Source organism: Mesocricetus auratus, unplaced genomic scaffold (assembly GCF_017639785.1).
Source record: "Mesocricetus auratus isolate SY011 unplaced genomic scaffold, BCM_Maur_2.0 Super-Scaffold_100037, whole genome shotgun sequence".
Lineage (NCBI taxonomy): Eukaryota > Metazoa > Chordata > Mammalia > Rodentia > Cricetidae > Mesocricetus > Mesocricetus auratus.
The window spans coordinates 11,729,891-11,750,485 of NW_024429215.1; the positions used below are offsets into that span (position 1 = coordinate 11,729,891).

General features: G+C 40.2%; 1 protein-coding gene and 1 non-coding gene across 6 annotated transcripts in view; both read left to right on the plus strand.

Annotated features, from left to right (window-relative positions):
- The window catches only part of LOC121135422 (vomeronasal type-2 receptor 116-like), a 166,540-nt gene that overhangs the window by 95,221 nt on the left and 50,724 nt on the right, over window positions 1-20,595 (plus strand). The window contains exon 4 of one of the 5 annotated variants that reach the window (XM_040734190.1): window positions 8,537-10,275. The exons of the other annotated variants lie outside the window; for them this stretch is intronic. Within the exon in view, the coding sequence (XP_040590124.1) occupies window positions 8,537-8,541 (5 nt within the window). The 3' untranslated portion in view covers window positions 8,542-10,275. Of the gene's footprint in view, window positions 1-8,536; window positions 10,276-20,595 lie in introns of those variants that run through there. 5 annotated transcript variants of the gene reach the window in all.
- Window positions 220-357, plus strand: LOC121135435. Its single transcript, XR_005872559.1, has one exon. It is a non-coding gene; the product is annotated as a small nucleolar RNA SNORA2/SNORA34 family (small nucleolar RNA).

A 20,595-nucleotide genomic window follows, 5' to 3' on the forward strand; every position in this document is an offset into this window, starting at 1 on the left:
CTCTGTCAGGACCTTTAGATCCCATGCTGCCTGATGCAGCTCTTTTGACAGGTAGTTCAGGGATTTCTGGAGCCCTTATGCTTCCTGGGGAAAGGAGTGGGGATTGGTTGGGGGTTGGGGTAGCTGCTGGGATGAGTGGGTGTGGAGGAGAGGGAGAAGGGGCTTGGACTGACACTTGAAGCAAACTTGTTACTAATTTAAATATACAATAAAAAATTATTGGCCTTGAATCAAGGCCCAGCAGTGTGTTAAAGCTGTTGGGTTCAAGCAGGTGCCTAAATATATGTCTTTCTATGATCTGCTGGACATTTTATGAGTTTAAAAATGGTATGGTCAATTCATTAGAAAGAAACATCTGAGTGGGGTGATGGTGACCCACACCTGTAATCCCAGCACTTGGGAGGCAGAGGCAGTGGATCCCTGTGCATTCCAGGACAGTCAAGGTTACACAGAGAAACCCTGTTTCAGGGAAACACACACACACACACACACACACACACACACACACACACACACACACACAGAGAGAGAGAGAGAGAGAGAGAGAGAGACGCACACAACAACTTCTGACTGAATGTAATACACAGCTCTGTACTTGTAGCACTTGGATAGCTACAGAGTCCAGCAAGGCCAGAGGATTAGGAGTTTGCAACCTACCAGGACCACAGGAAAATCTTATCTGGGGTGGGTGAAGGGGAAGCCAAAAAATAGCTGAGCCATTGTTAACATATGAGCATGGCTGCCAGTATTAATTACATTCAAAGGTTTCTTTATAATACTTCTACATTGTTGATTTAACTTTTGTTCATTAAGTTAACTCTGTTACCAAGAAAAAGAGATTGCTGTGGGTTTTCTGCCCAGAACATTCTTCTGTATTGTGAATTATGCAGTAATGTCCTTATGTATGATTAGTGCCCTAAGTTTTTTTTTCCAGTTTAAATTTAGATAAAAACAAGGTTGCTTCACAAGTCAGTTCCAGGTCCCTCTCCCTTTCCCTCATCTCCTCCTGTGCCCTCCCCCCAACACCCCCCCATTAGCCCCTCATTCCCCCAGGGAGGATGAGGCCCTCCATGGGGGTGTCCATAGTCTGTCATTTCATATAGGGCAGGGCCTAGACCCTTCCCCAAGAGTTCAGGGTGAGAGTGCACCTCACATTGTTCTATGGGAGTCCAAAGTCCATGTGTATATTTGGGATGGGTACTGATCTGCTGCCCAAGGCTCAATAGATTACCTAGGCCTCCTCACTGACACCCACATTCAGGGGGTCTTGATTAGTCCCATGCTGGATTCCCAGGCTGATGCCTGGGATTCAAGAGTTAACCTTTGTCTGGTCAGCTGTTTCTGGGGGTTAAAGCAGCACAGTCTTAATACCTTTGATCATCAGTCCTCCCTCTCTGTTACTGGCTTTCTTGAGTTCAGGTCAGTACTTAACTGAGAGAGTCTGCCTCTTCTTCGATCAGCCAATAAATGAAGTTTCTGGTTCCCAGACTCTCTGGCCATGGGATTGTAGGCTGGCACTCCCCAGATCTATGTCTAAAATCCATATATGAGAGAGTACATGCCACGTTTCTCTTTTTGTGACTGGGTTACCTCACTCAGGATGGTTTATTCTAGTGTCATCCATTTGCCTGCGAATCTCATGATTCCATTGTTTTTTTCTGCTGAAGAGTACTCCATTGTGTAAATGTACCACATTTTCTCAACCCACATTTCAGTTGAGGGACATCTAGGTTGCTTCCAAGTTCTGGCTATTACAAATAAAGCTGCTATGAACATAGTGGAACAGACATCTTTGTTGTATGAATGGGCATCTTTTAGATATATGCATAAGAGTGGAGTTGCTGGGGTTTGTGGTAGGTTTATTCACATTTTTCTGAGGAATCTCCATACTGATTTCCAAAGTGGCTGAACCAGTTGGCACTCCCACCAGCAATGGAGGAGTGTCCCACTTTCACCACATCCTCTCCAGCATAAATTGTCATTGGTGTTTTTGATTTTAGCCATTCTGACAGGAGTGAGATTGTATCTCAGAGTTGTTTTGATTTGCATTTCCTGGATAGCTAAGGATGTTGAGCACTTTCTCAAGTGCCTCTCAGCCATTTTAGACTCCTCTATTGAAAACTCTCTATTTAGTTCTGCAGCCCACTTTTTAATTGGGTCCTTTGATGTTTTGGAGACTTGCTTCTTGAGTTCTTTGTAAATTTTGGAGATCAACCCTCTGTCAGATGTGGGATTAGTGAATATTTTTCCCATTCTGTGGGCTGCCTTTTTGTCTTGCTGACTGTGTCCTTTGCCTTGCAGAAGCTTCTCAGTTTCAGTAGGTCCTATTTATTAATTGTTGATCTCACTGTCTGTGCTACTGGTGTTATGATCAGGAAGCTGTCTCCTGTACCAATTCATTCAAGGGTACCACCCACTTTCTCTTCTAAGAGGTTCAGTGTGGCTGGATTTATGTTGAGGTCATTGATCCATTTGGACTTAAGTTTTGTGCATGGCGATAAACATGGATCCATCCACTTTCTTCTTCATGCCAGTCTCCATTTATGCCAGCACCATTTGTTGATTCCATTGTATATTTTAGCTTCTTTCTCAAAGATCAGATGTTCATACGTGTGTTGGTTAATACCCGGGTTTTCAATTCGATTCCATTGGTCTACCTGTCTATTTTTGTTAGTGCCCTAAGTTTTATGTTTTTTTTTTTTTTTTTTTGGTTTTTTGAGACAGGGTTTCTCTGTATTGTTTTGGAGGTTATCCTGGAACTAGCTCTGTAGACCAGGCTGGCCTCGAACTCACAGAGATCTGCCTGCCTCTGCCTCCTGAGTGCTGGGATTAAAGGCGTGGGCCACCAATGCCCAGCCCTGAGTTTTATGTTTTTAACATACTCAAAATAGAGCTTAGAAGACAGATCAGGACCAGTGTGACCTCTAGTGATCTAAAGGGATGACACTAATTGGAAATCTAAGCAATAGTGGAGAGGCCACCTCGAATGCCCCTTCCTGATAATGAACCTGATGTCTATACCAATCCTGGAGCCTTCATCCAGTGACTGATGTAACCAGAGGCAAACACCCACAGTTAAACACTGAAGCAAGTCCAAGGAACCCAGTGAAAGAGAGAGAGGAGATATGAGCAAATTGGCAAAGAATGGGCTAGCAAAACCAGCAGAGTCAGGAGATCTGAACAAGGGGGAGCTCTTGGACCCCAGACCAACAACTGGTAGGCCATCATGGGACTGATCCAGATCCCCCAAATGTGAGAGTCAGTGAGGAGTCCTGGGAAACCTATGGGGCCTTGGGCAGTAGATCAGTGTTTAACCCTGTATACAAACAGACATCATGTGTCCATATCACAAAGGGGGATGTTCTCTCAGCCTGGACTCCTAGGGGAGTGCCTGGACCCTGCCCTGACTGAAATGACAGACTCTTATATCCCCTATGTGGAAGGAATTGGGAATAGGGTGGGAGGCTGGGGGCTGATGGTGGGGGGATGTGAGTGGTGGGGAGGGAGAGGGAACTGGGATTGACATGTAAAACAAGCTATTTAAAATTAAAATAATAAAACAATCTTAAAAACCATACTCAAATTAGAAACGTTCAAAAAGTGGACTCTCCCCCTACTCCCTCCTTTCTAATTTGAAATTGAAGCCATTAACATCATATGCTTTCTGGAACAAAGCTGCATTGCTGAAGGGCTACAAAACCTGTGGTGACCTGTATGGAGGAAGTGGGGAGGGAAGAACAGAACCTTCTCCTGGTCTTGTCTTTGACAGGAAAGGGTTGTCTTTACTCTTGTTTCTTCCTTCTCTTGTTGGACTATCACTGATGTCTGAATGGCTGATCTTTTTAGCCTCAGGACAGGGACTGCAGATGTGCACTGCCACACCTTACTTTAGAGCTACTGCTCTCAGAATGTAAATACTTATGCAAAGTATTGAGCTCTAATGATGACTGCTGAAAACATACTTGGGATAGATAAAGGCCAGGAAACTGCAAAGAGCCTCTGATGTATGGGGTGGAGGTTGAAGGGATTTTAATGGAGGAAATTAGATCCTATAGTACACCTGAGCTATTAAAGTAGAGAGTGCCCATGTGAGGTTTAATGGAATGATGGGTGAGGAGGATGGGGAGGGAAATCAACTAAAACAAGCTATGAAATACTTAAGGAAACCTGTTACATTGTAAGCTAATTCAAAATAAATAGCAAAACAGAACTTTTTTGCTGGGCATGGTGGTACATGATATAATCCCAGTACTCAGGAGGCAGAGGCTGGCAGAGTTTGAGGCCAGACTGTACTATATGCAAGAGCAATGTAAAGAGACCCTGTGTCAACAAGCAAACTTTTAAATATTTACTGTAATATATATTTTGAAATCAATCAGCACAGTGTTTCATGGCTGTAACCTCAGCACTTCTGAGAAAATGGTGGGAAGATCAGGAGATAAAGATTATGTCTGACTAAGTAGGGGTTTCTTGGGTTCAGTTTCAAGCAAATATATAGTGCTAATAGGAACAGTGTTTCTGCTGACTTAGTCTATTAAAGAGTAGAAACAGCACTGTGTCTTGGAAGAGTTTGGTAGGCGCTTCTGAATCAAGATGTTTTTCTCTGTCTTGTGTATATTCCTTAGCGCTGCCACAGTGGGGTCGTAGTGTCCAGGTTTAACTGGCCAGTATCCTGAAAAAGAGATGGAGGATGAATTATAAATTATTGACAGGTCTAAAATTATGTACTGCTAAATTACACTCATTAGGGAACTAAAAGACGGCCCTCTAAGTATGGGTGCCTGTGTGCCTGCATGCATGACACGGCAGACTCCTGGACTGTGGCACCTCCAGTGAATTGGTCTGTTTCCTTAACTACATCTGCAGATATTTACCAGGACACAAACAAATAAGGTTCTCTTCAAATGCTCTCAGGGATCTGAAGAGGTACCCTGCAACAAACCAGTTCCTGTAAGTCTTTCTGAGGTCCCCTTCTGTCCACTGCATTTCCAGTTGTCTCCTGAGATGTGTAAGCCCGAGCAGGTACTGTCTGTGTCAGATGATCTGGAAGCTGGCCCCATGGATCTGTAATTGCGTTCTGCCCACTGTGAGTACACCCCTGGAGTTCAGTGATAATACTTGAACTATGATAAGTTTAAGACTGAGAGGATTAGCTGGGCCTGGTGGCACAGGCCCATAATCCAGATACTGGCAGGTGAAGCAGGAATGACATAAATTCAAGTCTTGCCTGGGATGCAGGGACTTGGACGTTGTGGGTGATGGTATGCTGGGCCCTCTGTTGCCCTTGCTTTTTGATCCTTCACTAGCTCTTGAAGATCATTCCGAAAAGGAAATTGCCAGAGGCCCAGGCCAGATGAAGGTGACTGCAGATGGGTGCAGATTCCACGTACCTCGAAATTTAAAGAAAGCCTGTGCATCATTCCCTAAGCGTGGATTAACTACTGCAAATGGAAAACCAGAACCCACTTCTGTCAGATGACGGTTGATTCTGGAAATTGTTTGACTGGTAGATCTTAGCTTTCCATTCTTCGAACAAGTCATCTCTGATCGTCTCTCACTAAGCATGGACAACCCAGACTACATTGCTTTTCTTTGGGGCTATAGAACGATATAAGCAAACATAAACCAAATTTGTGAGGAATGAGTCTTTAGTATTTAAGTTACAGGATTCTTTGCAAGTAAGAGTGTGATAATTCCTGCCTTTGGAACTGTGTCTGGGAAAGAGACATTTTTGTGATGTGATTTCCTAAGCCTTTGATGAAATCTACTAGGCAGGGCCTGCAGTCAGAAATGGCACTCTTTTGGGTGCTGACTGTTCAGTGTCTGACTGTCTGTATCTAAAAGACTATGTTTAAGCCTTTCCTCAGCCTCACATAACTAGGCAGTAGAAACAGCTTTTCATCCTGACTGAAAAGCAGCCAGCTCACAGGCCTGGACTCTCCTTAACTATCCTTCTTGCTTTTAAATTATGTAAATGGTCAAATCCCCCATGCAAAATATAGTAAAACTTTTGTATATAGTTTCTATTAAATGTGAAAATGTTATAGAAAATATATTAAAAATCACAAGAATCCTCACAATGTCTTAAGTCTGTAAGTCTTCTAACATCCTTCCTCTGTGAAAAGAATTGTCTTGTGTTTCTGATATGTGAGACCAATTTTCAATGTTGAGCAGATATTTTTGCATTGTTTAGTTTTGTTAAGTTCTTACATATCACTCCTTCCTACTCTGCATGTGTGTTTGTGTGTGTTTGTGTTTTTCTGTGTCTATGTTTTGTGTGTCTCTCTGGAAACAATTTGGTACAGGCTATAAATCTTACAATAATCTTCTAGCCTGTGTTCATACTATATACTACAAATCTTGAAAAAAATTCTCCTGTTGTAAGTCTCCTCTTATTAATGTAATCAAGGAGGCTGGTAGACGGGGACAGACTCCTGATACTTGAGTTACAGACAGTAGAAATCTTCTGTATGTACTGTGAATGGAAGCTTGTATATAACATGGTCAGCCAATTTTCAATGTATGTGCAACCAACAAAAATGCATACAGACAATTTTCTTCATGTATTTCAACATACATATTCACACACACTTAAAACAAGAGAATCTAGAAGGGGTTTGGAAAGTAAGCTAATGAAGGAAATAGGGGAAAGTGATAAAACATCTTCCAATAACCAACTGATGGAAATAAATTTTAAGTAATAATATGAGCTAGAGAAATGACTCAGCAATAAATAGCACTGGGTGTTGTTGCAGGGGACCCAGTATCCACTTCCAAAACTGAGAAGTGAGCTTTATTCTGTAACTTCTGTACCCAGTATCTCCTGCCTTACTATGGCCTCTGAAGTACTCTTCACAAACATGTACAGGCCAAACACCCATATAACTTTTTTTTGTTAGAAACAGTAAAAATAGAATTCTCCAAAGGGATATGATAACCCTGGGGAACACAGTAGGGGACATAATTAAAATGACCTCCTGCTGGTATTGCATGTTAGCAGCTATGATCATCTGCCTGTCCACCCTGCTCAGAGGCACAAACAGCTTTGTTCTGAGGTTAATAGAGCTCATCATAATGATTCATCTAAGAGTAATGTATACAGTGCCATCAAGTAGCATTTCCATTAAGTTTCTGTATTTGGCTTCTGAAACTTTTGCGTCTGTGAGAATTGTGCCATTGTTGTAGGTATCTTTAGATGGAACCTCAAGTTTGAGAGGCAGCATATAGATTTTCCCTGTGTTATTTACCTATTTTTCTGGTAAGAACTTGTGGTATAAGATGAACATGACAAAGGCATTTCTTTCCATGTTTTTATAATTTATATCTCTGCAAGACTTTGAAGTAAAAATGTCCCTAAATGTCTCTGATTTTACAATGTGATCATGTTTGATAATGGATTTTTTAATGTGAGCCTTCCTAGGTATAGGGAGAATACTCCACTAATGTATCTTACCCCCTAAGCAAAATCCACATGATTTTTTGCTTAGGAAAAGTGTTGTTTTGCAAATAACTCCCAAACTCCCCCTGTTTCCTTTAGGTAAGAAATCTCATTTTTTTCTGCCCAGATTGTTGTCATGGTTATTCTTGGTAGTCCAAAGGACTATCTCAGCAATTAATGAAAACTCAAATAGTTGTGTATACCTGTGTGGGACTTTCCCATAGATTTTGAAATTACAGACTCATATTTAATCAGGATCACTTGAGGTGATATCCACCTTCATCTGCTTGATGGCTGCTGCTCACCTCAAATGCCAGCACTCAGAAGGCAGAAGTATTTGAATTTTCTGAGGTTCAGACCTCGGTTTTCCATGGATGAACACAAAACCCCTGTCTGAATCCGATCATCTACTGGCTGCTTAGATGTACATATATATTTGCCTGTTTGTCCTAGCCCTGGGTACCAGTTCATTCCTTTCTCAGAATTAGAGCCACTTGCTTGAGATTTTGGTGTATATTGAAGACCAGCTGAGACATTCAGCCTCATGAAAAGAACAACCCTTGAATTCTTCAAATTTTTATTGGAAGGCAACCATTGTTGGACTATCAGGACCAACACCTAAGACATTTTAATAAATCCATTTCCACAATTATGTAGTGTATTTCCATCATTCTTCCACTCCTGTTGATGCAGAGAACCATGAATAATGCAATTGTGGTTTTTAATTTTTTTTTGAAGTTGTGCTGGCAAAGAATACTGATTCTAAACACACTATTCCTTGCTCTGTTATTCTCTAAGTATTCAACATTCCAACAGGTTTATTCTGTAATACTTTTCTTTTGTCACCAGTATGCTCTGGATGTCTGCAATGTTACTCCTAAAGCAATCTAGCCATCATCCAGCGTTCCAATGGTAGAAAGTCCCATTTTCTTGTTTGTGATCTAGGCCCTGATTTTCTTTCCGGGTTGTCTGAAGTCCCTATTACATCTGCATAGAAACAAGTTCAGGTCACCGGACCTCAGTGTGAAGCCACACAACAAACCTCTCCTACTGTTTCTTGAAATTTCTCTTCAGTTGTTAACATTTCTCTTTCAACAGCATGACAGAATTTGACTGCACTACACAAAGTACAGAGTGCTGTAAAAGTTTGTTGGCTACTTTGTGTTCAGAAAGAAGAGGAAGCTCCTAAGGAGACCAGGGTCTACTGTTCCAGACAGATGCAAATACTATTGAAATGCATATCTGCTGACTGAGAAAAGGTCTTTTTCCAGGAAGGCAGGCTTGGGAACCAATGACCACAGTGTAACCCAAATTGAAGCTCCTGCCACACATGCTTCCCGAACCAATCAGTACCTAGAGGCAACCTGCACTCAGAAACGGTGGTGGGTTCTTCCTCCCGCTGTCTTCAGGATTTGCTTTTCAGAGAAACTGTTCTGGCGATCTTGCCTGCTGTGCTGTGAGTGCTGCTGTAGGGAGTTGAGCAGAGAGGAGCTTGAAAACCACGACATGGTGAGTTTGGGGCTACTATCCAGAGACTGGGAGAACTGCCTAATCGAGCCATGGGAGCCAGCGTGGAGGGTCCTCCCATGGCTGAGTGAGAGGAAGTGGCCAGATGAAGAGTTCACCATGTTCCTGCCTGGTCTTGCGGTGTCCTGCATGGTCCTGATGATCCTTTGTGCCACAGTTTATTTCTACATGATTGTAAAGGTCCTGCATTGTCTTTGAAATTCTCTGGGACAGCTGGCAGACTCTGTTCACTCTGCTCGCTGTGCATGTGCAGAGCATTGGGATTGGGACTGTTCTTTGCAATATCCTTGTTTATATCGCGTTTAAATGCAGGCGCCCTTTGTGGTTGTGACGTCGCTATAAAACACAGATTTGTCAAACTAAGAGCCCTGGTCCCTTCAGTATCTTCCATAATTTCTGTGCTGTGAACATTTAATATTTAGGCTTTGAATCCATATGGCGTTAATTCTTTGGAGCTTGTAAACAGTATTTCCCGTGTAGAGGAGCACTCCACTGCTAAACTGTTATGGAAGTGTAGACGTGATGGCAGTAGAATTGATAGTATACAGATTCTCCACTTCTTAGGAGACTTTAAGTCACTAAATAGGATCTAGGTCATGGAGGACTGCATGCCAAATACTCCAAAGACAAGTAGTATGCTAACCATGACTGTTAGATTACAGTATGATTAGATGTAAATGTCTGTTCCTCGGGTTTAACCAGCATTATTCTAACAACCTGGGAAACCACCCTGATTTAAAAGCAGCAGAAATGCCTATCCCTCCATTAAAATCCGGCATCTAAATGCTGATCAATGGACCATTACAGTGTCACAACCAACATTAAGTACTGGTGTGCTTTAATTTTATTAATTCTAGAAGAGCTGGATCTCCAGTCTTTGCAAAGAAGTTTTGTGTCAATGTCTCCTATATTTCTTGAGTGGACTTGAATCCTGTTTGTAGCCCCACAGGTCATTGATTTTGTGATCCTGATAAAACACCCTAAGTATTGGAATACAAATCTGAAGCACCACAGAAACTTTAAATTGCTGGTTTAGGTCACATAGTGGACTGTCCATTGCAGAAAAGGGGAAGGAATTATGTGTGAAGCATGGTTTTTCCCTTAGAGCAGAAGAGGGGGAAACTGTGCACTCTGCACACTTCATCGGGTAGCAAGATCCCAGTCTGAAGTTGAAGGCAGTGAGGTGCTGGGGTCTGCACTATGAAGAAGGACTGATGGACATGGTGAATGACTTTCTCTGTCTACAATTTCCATGCATGCATTAATTCTTTCCATGTGGATGAAAAAAGACAGAATTGATTGGTGGACATTTTGTGGAGTATTTTTTGAACTACTAAGTATTCAGTTTCCACTTAGAGAACTTTCCTATGCAAATGTGTGCAATTCCCCTTGAGACAGTTACATCAGCTCTGAGGTTTGTGAGACAATACACAGTGGCTAATATTTTACATAGGACACAGTCATACAGTGTCTTATTATTTGCATTCACTCTACCAAAGTATAACCTCCTCCCTTTCAAAGTCATTATACCTAAGTTTTCCTCCACACATTTTTTTTTGGTTTTTTGAGACAGGGTTTCTCTGTGGCTTTGGAGGCTGTCCTGGAACTAGCTCTTGTAGACCAGGCTGGCCTAGAACTCACAGAGATCTGCCTGCCTCTGCCTCCCAAGTGCTGGGATTAAAGGCCTCCACACATTTTTATCATTCTAAAACATCAATTATTGGCAACCTTTTAAAAATTCAATTTCTTTTAATGCATTACTACTTTTTCTTTCTATTTTTCAATGTTCCTGAGTTCATGAATTTCATGAAAAATTTTTCCCAAGTGCTTTCCATTCACTTATTTATGTGTGTGTAGAGCAGTGATTCTCAACTTTGGGTTTCTGATCTTCTATTGGGGGTCAAGTTAATGACCCTATCACCAGAGTCACCTCAGAACATCAGAAAACAATTATATTTGTATTGTAATTTGTGACAGTTGCAAAAATACAGTTTTGACATAGCAGTGAAAATGATTTTAGAGTTTCAGGGTCATCACATCATGACAAACTTTATTAAAGTGTTACAGCCTTAGGAAGGTTGAGAACCACTGTTTAAGTCAATGTCTCCTATAGCTCAGGCTTGCCCCACACTATATAATTTGGAATTTCTTTAAACACCTAATCCTGCCCCTGATGCTAACTGCTGGAAAGATGATAGGCCTGCTGATTCTTCCTTGGCTGGGCCTTGGCTGCTCTGAAGAAAGAAAAAATAGGACTGTGAATGAGTATCCTCCAACTTCTCCAGATTTTATGGTACATTTATGAATGAAGTAGGACCTATTAAGAATTGAGTTCATTGATTAACTGTAAAACAGATTTAGTCACAACAGAGCAAGCTATGGACAAGAAAGAGGACAAATTCTTTTCTGCTGTGACAATAGTAGTCTTATTTTATTACTTCAATTTTAAATAGCTTGATACATATGTCAATCACAGTTTGCTCTCCCTCCTCTCCTCCCGCAGAGCCCGCATGCCCCCCCAGCCTCCCACACTATCCCATCATCCTGCCTCGTAGGGGATATCCAGAAACTGTCATCTCACTCAGGGCAGGGTACAGGCACTCCCCTAAGAGTCCACACTGATAGAGCATCCCTCTTTGTGTTATGGACACTAAAGTCCATTTGTATACCAGGGATAAATACTGATCTACTGCCCAGGGCCCCATAGGTTGCCCAGGCCTCCTCACTGACTCTCACACTCAGGGTTTTGGATCAGTCCCATGTTGGCCTCCCAGCTGTCAGTCTGGGGTCCAAGAGCTCCCCCTTGTTCAGATCAGCTGTCTCTGCTGGTTTTGCCAGCCCATTCTTTATCCAGTTGCTCATCACTCCTCTCTCTCTGGCACAGGGGTCCAGGGGTTCAGTTCAGTTTTTAGGTGTGGATGTTTGCCTCTGCTTCTATCAGTCACTGAATGAACGTTCTAGGATGGCATATGAGGTAGTCATTAAGTTCAACATCAGGAAAGGGCATTTAAGGTAGTCGCTCCACTATTGCTTAGCTTGCCAGTTGGTGTCATCATTGTAGATTGCTAGAGGTCTCACTGGTGCCAGATCTCTCTTCTAACCTATGTCTCCCTCTATTACGGTATTTCTCATCCTGATCTCCCCCCTCTTCTACCCCCCACACAACCTTCCTGTTCTCACATGAACTACTCCCTCCTCTTCTCCTCCTCTCCTCTTCCCAGCAATCACCCCCCCCCTGCCATTTTCCCAATACGTTCAGGCGATCTTGCCTCATTTCTCTTCTCTGGGCTACCAAGCATATCTCTCTTAGGTTCTTTCCTGCTTCCCAGACTCTCTGTCAGTGGAATTGCAGACTGACACACCCCTGATCCATGTCTAAAATCCATATATGAGTGAGTATATACCATGTTTGTCTTTATGTGACTGGGTTACCTCACTGAGAATGGTTTCCTCTAGTGCAAATCATTTGCCTGAAAACTTCAAGGTTCCATTGTTTTTTCCACTGTGTAAATGGACCACATTTTCTCTATCCACTCTTCAGTTGAGGGGCATCTAGGTTGCTTCCAAGTTCTGGCTATTACAAGTAATGTTGCTATGAACATAGTGGAACGGATGACCTTGTTGTAAAAATTTACATCTTTTGGATATACTCCTAGTAGTGGAATTGGTGGTACTTGTTGTAGATTGATTTCCATTTTCCTGAGCAACCTCCATACTGATTTCCAAAGTGGCTGTATCAGTTGGCACTCCCACCAGCAGTGGATGAGTATTCCCCACTGAGAGGGGTAAGATGGTTCCTCAGAGTTGTTTTCATTTGCATTTCCCTGATGGCTAAGGAGGTTGAGCAATTTTTCAAGTGTGTCTCAGCTATTTAAGATTCCCCTATTGAGAATTCTCTATGTAGTTCTATATGCCACTTTTTATTTGCATCTTTTGGTGTTTTGGAGACTTGCTTCTTGAGTTCTTGTAAATTTTGAAGATCACCCTCTGTCATATATGGGGTTACTGAATATCTTTTTGCCATTTTTGGACTGCCTTTTTGCCTTTTTGACTGTGTCCTTTGACTTACAGAAGCTTCTTAGTTTCAGGAGTTCCCATTTGTTAATTGTCGATCTCAGTGTCTGTGCTACTGGTGTTATGTTGAGGAAGCTGTCTCCTGTAACAATTCTTTGAAGGATATCTCCCACTTTCTATTCTAAGAGTTTCAGTGTGTTTGGATTTATGTGGAGGTCTTTGATCCATTTGGGCATAAGTTTTGTACAAGGCAATAGACATGGACCTATCCCCACTCTTCTGCACACCAATATCCAGTAATTACAGCCCCATTTTTTGAAGATGCTTTCTTTTTTCCATTGTATAATTTTAGCTTCTTTGTCAAAAACCATGTGTTCATAGTTGTATGCGTTAAAATCAATTCAATTCCAATGGTCTACCTGTCTATTTTTTTTGCCAATACCAAGCTGTTTTCAGGACTACAGCTTTGTAATTGAGCTTGAAGTCAGGAATGGTGATGCTTCCTGAAGTTCCTTTATTAGATATGGTTGTTTGGCTATCCTGGGTCTTTTGTTTTTCCTTATAAAGTTGACTATTGCTCTTTCCAGGTCCTTGAAGAATTGTGATGGAATTTTGATAGGGATTGCATTGAATCTGTAGACTGTTTTTGGCAAGATTGCCATTTTCATTATGTTGATCCTACCAATCCAAGAGCATGAGTGATCTACCCATTTTCTGGTATCCTCTTTGATTTCTTTCTTTAGAGACTCAAAGATCTTGACATACAGATCTTTCACTTCTTTGGTCAACATTATCTGCAGATATTTGATGATGTTTATGGCTATTGTAAAGGGTGATGTTTCTCTGATTTCTTTCTCAGCCACTTTATCATGTGTATATAATAGGACTACTGATTGTTTTGAGTTATCCTTGTATCTTGCCACTTTGCTGAAGGTGTTTACCAGCTCTAGGTGTTCCCTTACAGAGTTTCTCAGGTCCCTTATATAAACTATCATATCATCTGCAAATAGTGAAATTTGGACTTCTTCTTTTTATTTTCCTATTTGTATCTCCTTGATCTCCTTTTGTTTTCTTATTGCTCTAGCTAGAACTGCAAGTACAATATTGAAGCGATATGAAGAGAGTGGACACCCATTTCATGTTCATGATTTTAGAGGAATTGCGTTGAGTTTCTCTCCACTTAGTTTGACGTTGGCTGTTGGTTTACTGTATATAGCTTTCATTATGTTCAGGTATGCTCTTGTTATTCCTGATCTCTCTCTAGGACGTTTATCATAAAGAGGTGCTGGATTTTGTCTAAGGCTTTTTCAGCATCAAGTGAGATGATCATGTGGTTTTTCCTTTGCATTTTGTTTATGGTAGCTTTTCGTATGGAGAACCATCCCTGCCTTCCTGGGATGAAGCCTACTTGATCATGGTGGATGATTTTTCTGATGTGTTCTTTAATCCAATTTGATAGTTTGTTTGTTTGTTTGTTTGTTTTTGGTTTTTCGAGGCAGGGTTTTTCTGTGGCTTTGGAGGCTTTCCTGGAAAGCTCTTGTAGACCATGCTGGTCTCGCCGATTTGATAGTATCTTATTGAGTATTTTTGCAGCCTTGTTCATTAGGGAAATTGGTCTATAGTTCTCTTTCTTAGTCGTGTCTTTGTGTGGATTGTGTACCATGATAATTGTAGCCTTGCAAAAAGAATTTGGCAGTGAGCCTCCCACTTCTATTTTGCAGAACAATTTGAGGAATATTGGAATTAGCTCTTCTTTGAAGTTCTGCTAGAATTCTGCACTGAAGCCATCTGGGCCTGGGCTTTTTTTGGGTCTGAGAATTTTCATGACTGCTTCTATTTCATTAAGGGTTACAAGTGTGTTTTCCTGGTTTGTCTGTTCTTGATTTAGTTTTGGCAAGTGGTTTCTATCCTGGAAAGTGTCCATTTCCTTTAAATTTTTGAATTTTCTGGAGTACAGGTTTTCAAAGTATGCCCTGATGATTCTCTAGATTTCCTCAGTGTCAGTTGTTATGTCCCCCTTTTCATTTCTGATTAGCGTGCTCTCTCTCTTCCTTTTGGTTAGTTTGGACAAAGTTTCATCTGTCTTGTTGATTTTCTCAAAGAACCAACTCTTTGTTTCATTGATTATTTGCAACATTTTCCTGGTTTCTATGTGATTGATTTCAGCCCTCATTTTGATTGCTTCCTGTCATCTACTTTTCTTGGGTGAGTTTGTTTCTTTTTGTTCTAGAGCACTCAGTTGTGCTATTAATTCTCTATTGTGACTGTTCTCTAGTTTCTTCATGTGGGCAGTTAGTGCTATGAACTTTCCTCTCAGCAATACTTTCAGAGTGTCCCATAAGTTTGGGTATGTTGTGTATTCATTCTCATTGAATTCAGGAATTTTTAATTTCTTTTTGTATCACTTCTTTTACCCCAGGGTGGTACAATTGTGCATTGTTCAATTTCGATGAATTTGTAGGGTTTCTGCGATTTATGTTATTGTTGAATTCTAAATTTAATGCATGATGGTCTGATAAGATACAGGGGGTTATTCCAAATTTTTTGTATCTGTGGAGGTTTGCTATGTTTCCTATTGTGTTCTATTTTAGAGATGGTTCCATGTGGCACTGAGAAGAAGGTATATCCTTTTGTGTTTGGGTGGGATGTTCTATAGATATGTGTTAAACACAGTTGGGTTATAATTTCTAATAGTTCTTTGGTTTCTTTTTTAATTTTCTGTCTGGAGGTCCTGTTTAGTGGTGAGAGCAGAGTGTTGAAGTCTCTTACTACTAGTGTGTGATTTTTTTGTTTTGTTTTTTTTGAAGCAGGGTTTCTCAGTATTGTTTTGGAGGCTTTCCTGGAACTTGTTTTGTAGACCAGGATGGCCTCGAACTCACAGAGGTCCACCTGCCTCTGCCTCCCGAGTGCTGGGATTAAAGGCGTGTGCCACCAACGCCCAGCTGTGTGTGATATTTTTCTGTATGATTTGAGATTTAGTAATGTTTCTGTCACAAATTTGGGTGCCTTTATATTTGGGGCATAGATGCTCAGAATTGACACTTCATCTTGATGGATTATTTCTTTGATGCATAATAAATGTCATTCTTCATCTCCTTTGATTGATTTGAACTTGAAATCTCATTTGTTAGATATTAGGATTTCTACACCAGCTTGTTCTTTGGTTCATTTGATTGGAAAATCTTTTCTCAACACTTCACTCTGAGGTAACACCTGTCTTTGACATTGAGATGTGTTTCTAGTTTGAAGCAATGGATGGGTTCTGTCTTCCTATTCATTCTTCTAGTCAGTGTCTTTTTATAGGCAAGATGAGATCCTTGATGTTGAGGGATAACCATTGATTGTTGTTTCTTGTTTTTTTTGTTATTTATTGGTAGTCGTGTTATTGTGTGTAGGTTCTCCTCCCTTTTTCTTTTGGTGTTTCCTAAAGTGGGATTACCTGTTGCCTATGTCTTTGTGAGTGTAGTTATCTTTGTTGGGTTTAGGTTTTCCTTCTAACACTTTCTGTAGTGTAGATACATATTGTTTGAATCTGCCTTTCTTTTGGAATGTTTTGTTTCCTCCATCTATGGTGACTGAAAGCTTAGCTGGATATTATTGTCTGTGCTGGTATCCTTGTTCCATTTGCATTTGTAGGACATCTGTTCAGGATCTTCTGGCTTTCATAGTTTCCATTGAGAAGTCGGGTGTAATTCAGATAGGTCTGCCTATATATGGTACTTGTCCTTTTTCATTAGCTGCTCTTAATATTTTCTCTTTATTCTGTAGGTATAATGTTTTGATTATTAGGTGGCAAGGGGAATTCCTCTTCTGGTCCAGACTATTTAGTGTTCTGTAAGATTCTTGTATTTTCATTGGCATATCCTACTTTAGGTTAGGGAAGTTTTACTCTATGATTTTGTTGAATATTTTTTCTGTATCACTGAGTTGTATTTCTTCCCCTTCTTCTATACCTATTATTCTCAGGTTTGGCTTCTTCATGGTGTTGCATATTTCCTAGATATTTTATGTTTGGTATTTATTGGTTTTGAGATTTCTTTGGTTGATGACTATATATCCTCTAATGAGTCTTCAACACCTGAGATTCTCTCTGACATGTCTTGTGTTCTATTGGTGATACTTGCATCTGTGTTTCCTGATCTTTTATTCAGCTTGTCTATTTCCAGCATCCCCTCATTCCCCACAACTGTCAGTTGTGGTGAGAACAGTAGTCTTTAAAAGTGAGTAGTATGGTGATAAATTTTAGATGATCAATTAAAGTCTGGCTGGCCATTTATTGGGTCTAGAGAACAGGCCATCATGATGTTATGTAAAATTATGGGCTAGATAGATAGTGCAGAGTGTGAGAGCTCTTACTGCTCTTCAAGAGGCCCTGAGTTCAATTTCCAGCAGCCACCTGTTTAGCCACAATGATCTATGTTGACATCTGTTGACCATTTCTGTCCTGCTGGCATACGTCCAGGCAGAACACTGAATGCTTATTTAAGTTTTTATTAAAAATAGCATATCATTAAAAGAAATTACTCTAGCTACAGTAGTTCAAGCAAAAGAGAAGAACTAAATGAAATGGTGTAATCCTTCCTAACATGATTGTGTTTTCCAGGTTAAGAGGCTGTATTGATTGTTATTGATGTTTAAAGTGTCTTCCTGTGAGTTGACAGTATCTCTAAGCAAGTAAGCATGGGTTGGATAAGAGAGTGAACTTAGCACTAGGATATAACAAAGCAAGAGAGATAGAAAGGAAGCAATGTTTCCTCATGGTTTACATTTATTTATTGCTTGAATCTTTAGCTTAAGTTCACACAAGAATGGGCAGTGACATATGGATATCAACCAAATGAACCTCTTCACTACCTGAGTTGATTTGGTTAGAGAATTTAATCAGAACAACAGACTAGAAAGTTGCAACAAAATCTGGGGCATCAAATGTGATTGTCTTATTGTTTTGTTATGTATCTCAGGGATGCCACTGATTCATCGCATCCTTCTTCTTAGACTGTGAATTCTGGGGTTATGAGTCATATACTCCTATTAGTCATAAAAGTTAGTCTTAGATCAGAAGAGCTAGGTTCACAGTTTCTAAAAGAGTTAGAATTGAAAGTGATTCAGCCAATGAGAGCTATATAACAGAGTTTGCAGAGACATCCATTGTGACATTCAAAGAATTTGGGGGAACAATATGTGGTATTTAAAAACATACCCAATATGTATGACACAATTGGAACTAAAATTAGTGCTTGTCAGGATTGAAAGAAGAGCTTTACCCACCTTACTCAACACCACCTGATTTACTCCAAATTGTAGCAGTTAGGAGATGGATTCTAGAAAATGAAAATTTAAGCTGGATGGTGGTGTTGCAAGCCTTTAATCCCAGCACTCAGGAGGCAGAGGCAGGTAGATTTCTCTGGGTTGAAACCAGCCTGATCTACAAGAATTAGTTCCAGGAACACTTCCAAAGCTACAGATGAAGAGTGTTTCACAAAAAGGCATAAAAAAGATCATGTAATTTTAAATAAAAGTGGTTTAATATTGATATTTGTAATTTGCAGGCCTTGAGTTTCACAGAAGTAGGAACACTCTACTTGGCATCATGAGGAATCTTCACATAGAGGGGTTATAGGCTAATACAACAGATACATCGAAGAGAATGCCTGTCATATATAAACACATATATGCATACAACATACACATAACCATTAATCCCCTGCACAGAAATATACATACACTTTGCAAAAATGCACATAAACCTGAATATGCAGACACAAGAGACATACAGACATACTCACAAACAAAAAAGTACATACCACACACAAAAATAAGAATATCATACAAATGTGCATGCACCAACATATGCAGCTACAAACATTCTTTCAGCCACGCGTTGGTGGCGCATGCCTTTAATCCCAGCACTCGGGAGGCAGAGGCAGGCGGATCTCTGTGAGTTCAAGGCCAGCCTGGTCTACAGAGTGAGTTCCAGGACAGCCTCCAAAACAATACAGAGAAACCCTGTCTCGAAAAACCAAAAAAAAAAAAAAGATTCTTTCAAAGTCAATATTAGAATATAAGGAACCCTTATTCAATTTATTTTACAGGACTGATTTTTTTCAATTTGTTATTTATCGTTTGTTTGTTATAGCAGCATGCTCTGTAAAGTTCTGACCTCACAGACCTATTCTTTCTGGTAGCATAAAATACATATTTGCAAAATGTAATACTTGGTATATGTTGGTTCCTATCAGGAGAAGATGAATAAATTATTTTCCACCTAATATCACTGGCAGAGAAGTATCATTTTGAGTCTCTATCAGCACCATGTTAAGCCGCATCTGTTGATAAAATGGCATTTTAGAGACTCTTTAGTTTTCAGTAAAGAAAACTTTAGAATTGTGATGTAATTAAAATATACCTTATTTTGATTTTCGTTGACACATTCCTATTAGGTAATCCTTGATGCCCTGGATGTTGCCTGTAGATCAGTCTGACCTTGAACTCACCGACAGAACCACCTGCCTTTGACTCCCAAGTGATAGTAATGAACAGTTACTTCAGCCTACCTGATCTTTACTTAGGTTCTTTGAAACAGTCACTACATGTATCCTGGTTGGGCCTGGAATTGATGAGTAGAGCAGTCTGGATTTACATTCAGAAGTCTATTTGCCTCTGACTCTAGATCCCTGGGGTTAAAGTATATTCTGGCACACCACCCTGAGATCATTTTATATGAATAATTAATGTTAAAGTTGGTTGTGTTTTGAAAAGGGATAATAATAATGTGGCTAAACATTTTGGGCCATTATTACTTATTTTGTGACATGGTCTTTCGGGAGCCAAGATGACTTTGAACTGCATATTTACCTGAGTATATTCTTCTCTTGCTGTTATTACAAAAAACCAAGTTGCTGTTGAGCTTATGATTTATATATGTAAAATAATAAAATTATTGCTCATTTTTTCATGGTGCATAGGTTTAGATCCAGAGATGAAGAATAATCTTGTTTTTCATTGATACCTATGTGTATTATGTTTGGTGTATGTCCTTTTGTCCCCTGTCTATAGGAATTTATTTATTTACTTATTTATTTATTTGTTTTTTTCGAGACAGGGTTTCTCTGTGGCTTTGGAGGCTATCCTGGAACTCCCTTGGTAGTCCAGGCTGGTCTTGAACTTACAGAGATCCTCCTGCCTCTGACTCCCGAGTGCTGGAATTAAAGGCGTGGGCCACCAATGCCCGGCTATAGGACTTTATTCTAAATCATCATTATTACTCAGCTTTCCTTTCAAAAATCTTATTTAGTTTTACAGTTATGATTTTTTGTATATCTTAGGAGCCCCACTATTCTAGACAACTTTCATCTTAGAGTAATTCCCATGCTGGACTCATGCCAGGCAGATGCTCTATCACTTAACTTTTCCCTTCCTTAGAAATGATTGTTTGATATATGGTAATATTTGTCTTTTGTGTAACTTCAGTAAACAGATCAAGACCTTTGCTTAGTAAATATTTTGTAATAGTTTTTTCTTCATCTGTGTTTTTCTCACAGAAGGACAATTGTCCTTGAGATGACTTCTTAGATTTTAATGTGTGTTTTGTTTCATGTATCCTATCTTTGAATAAA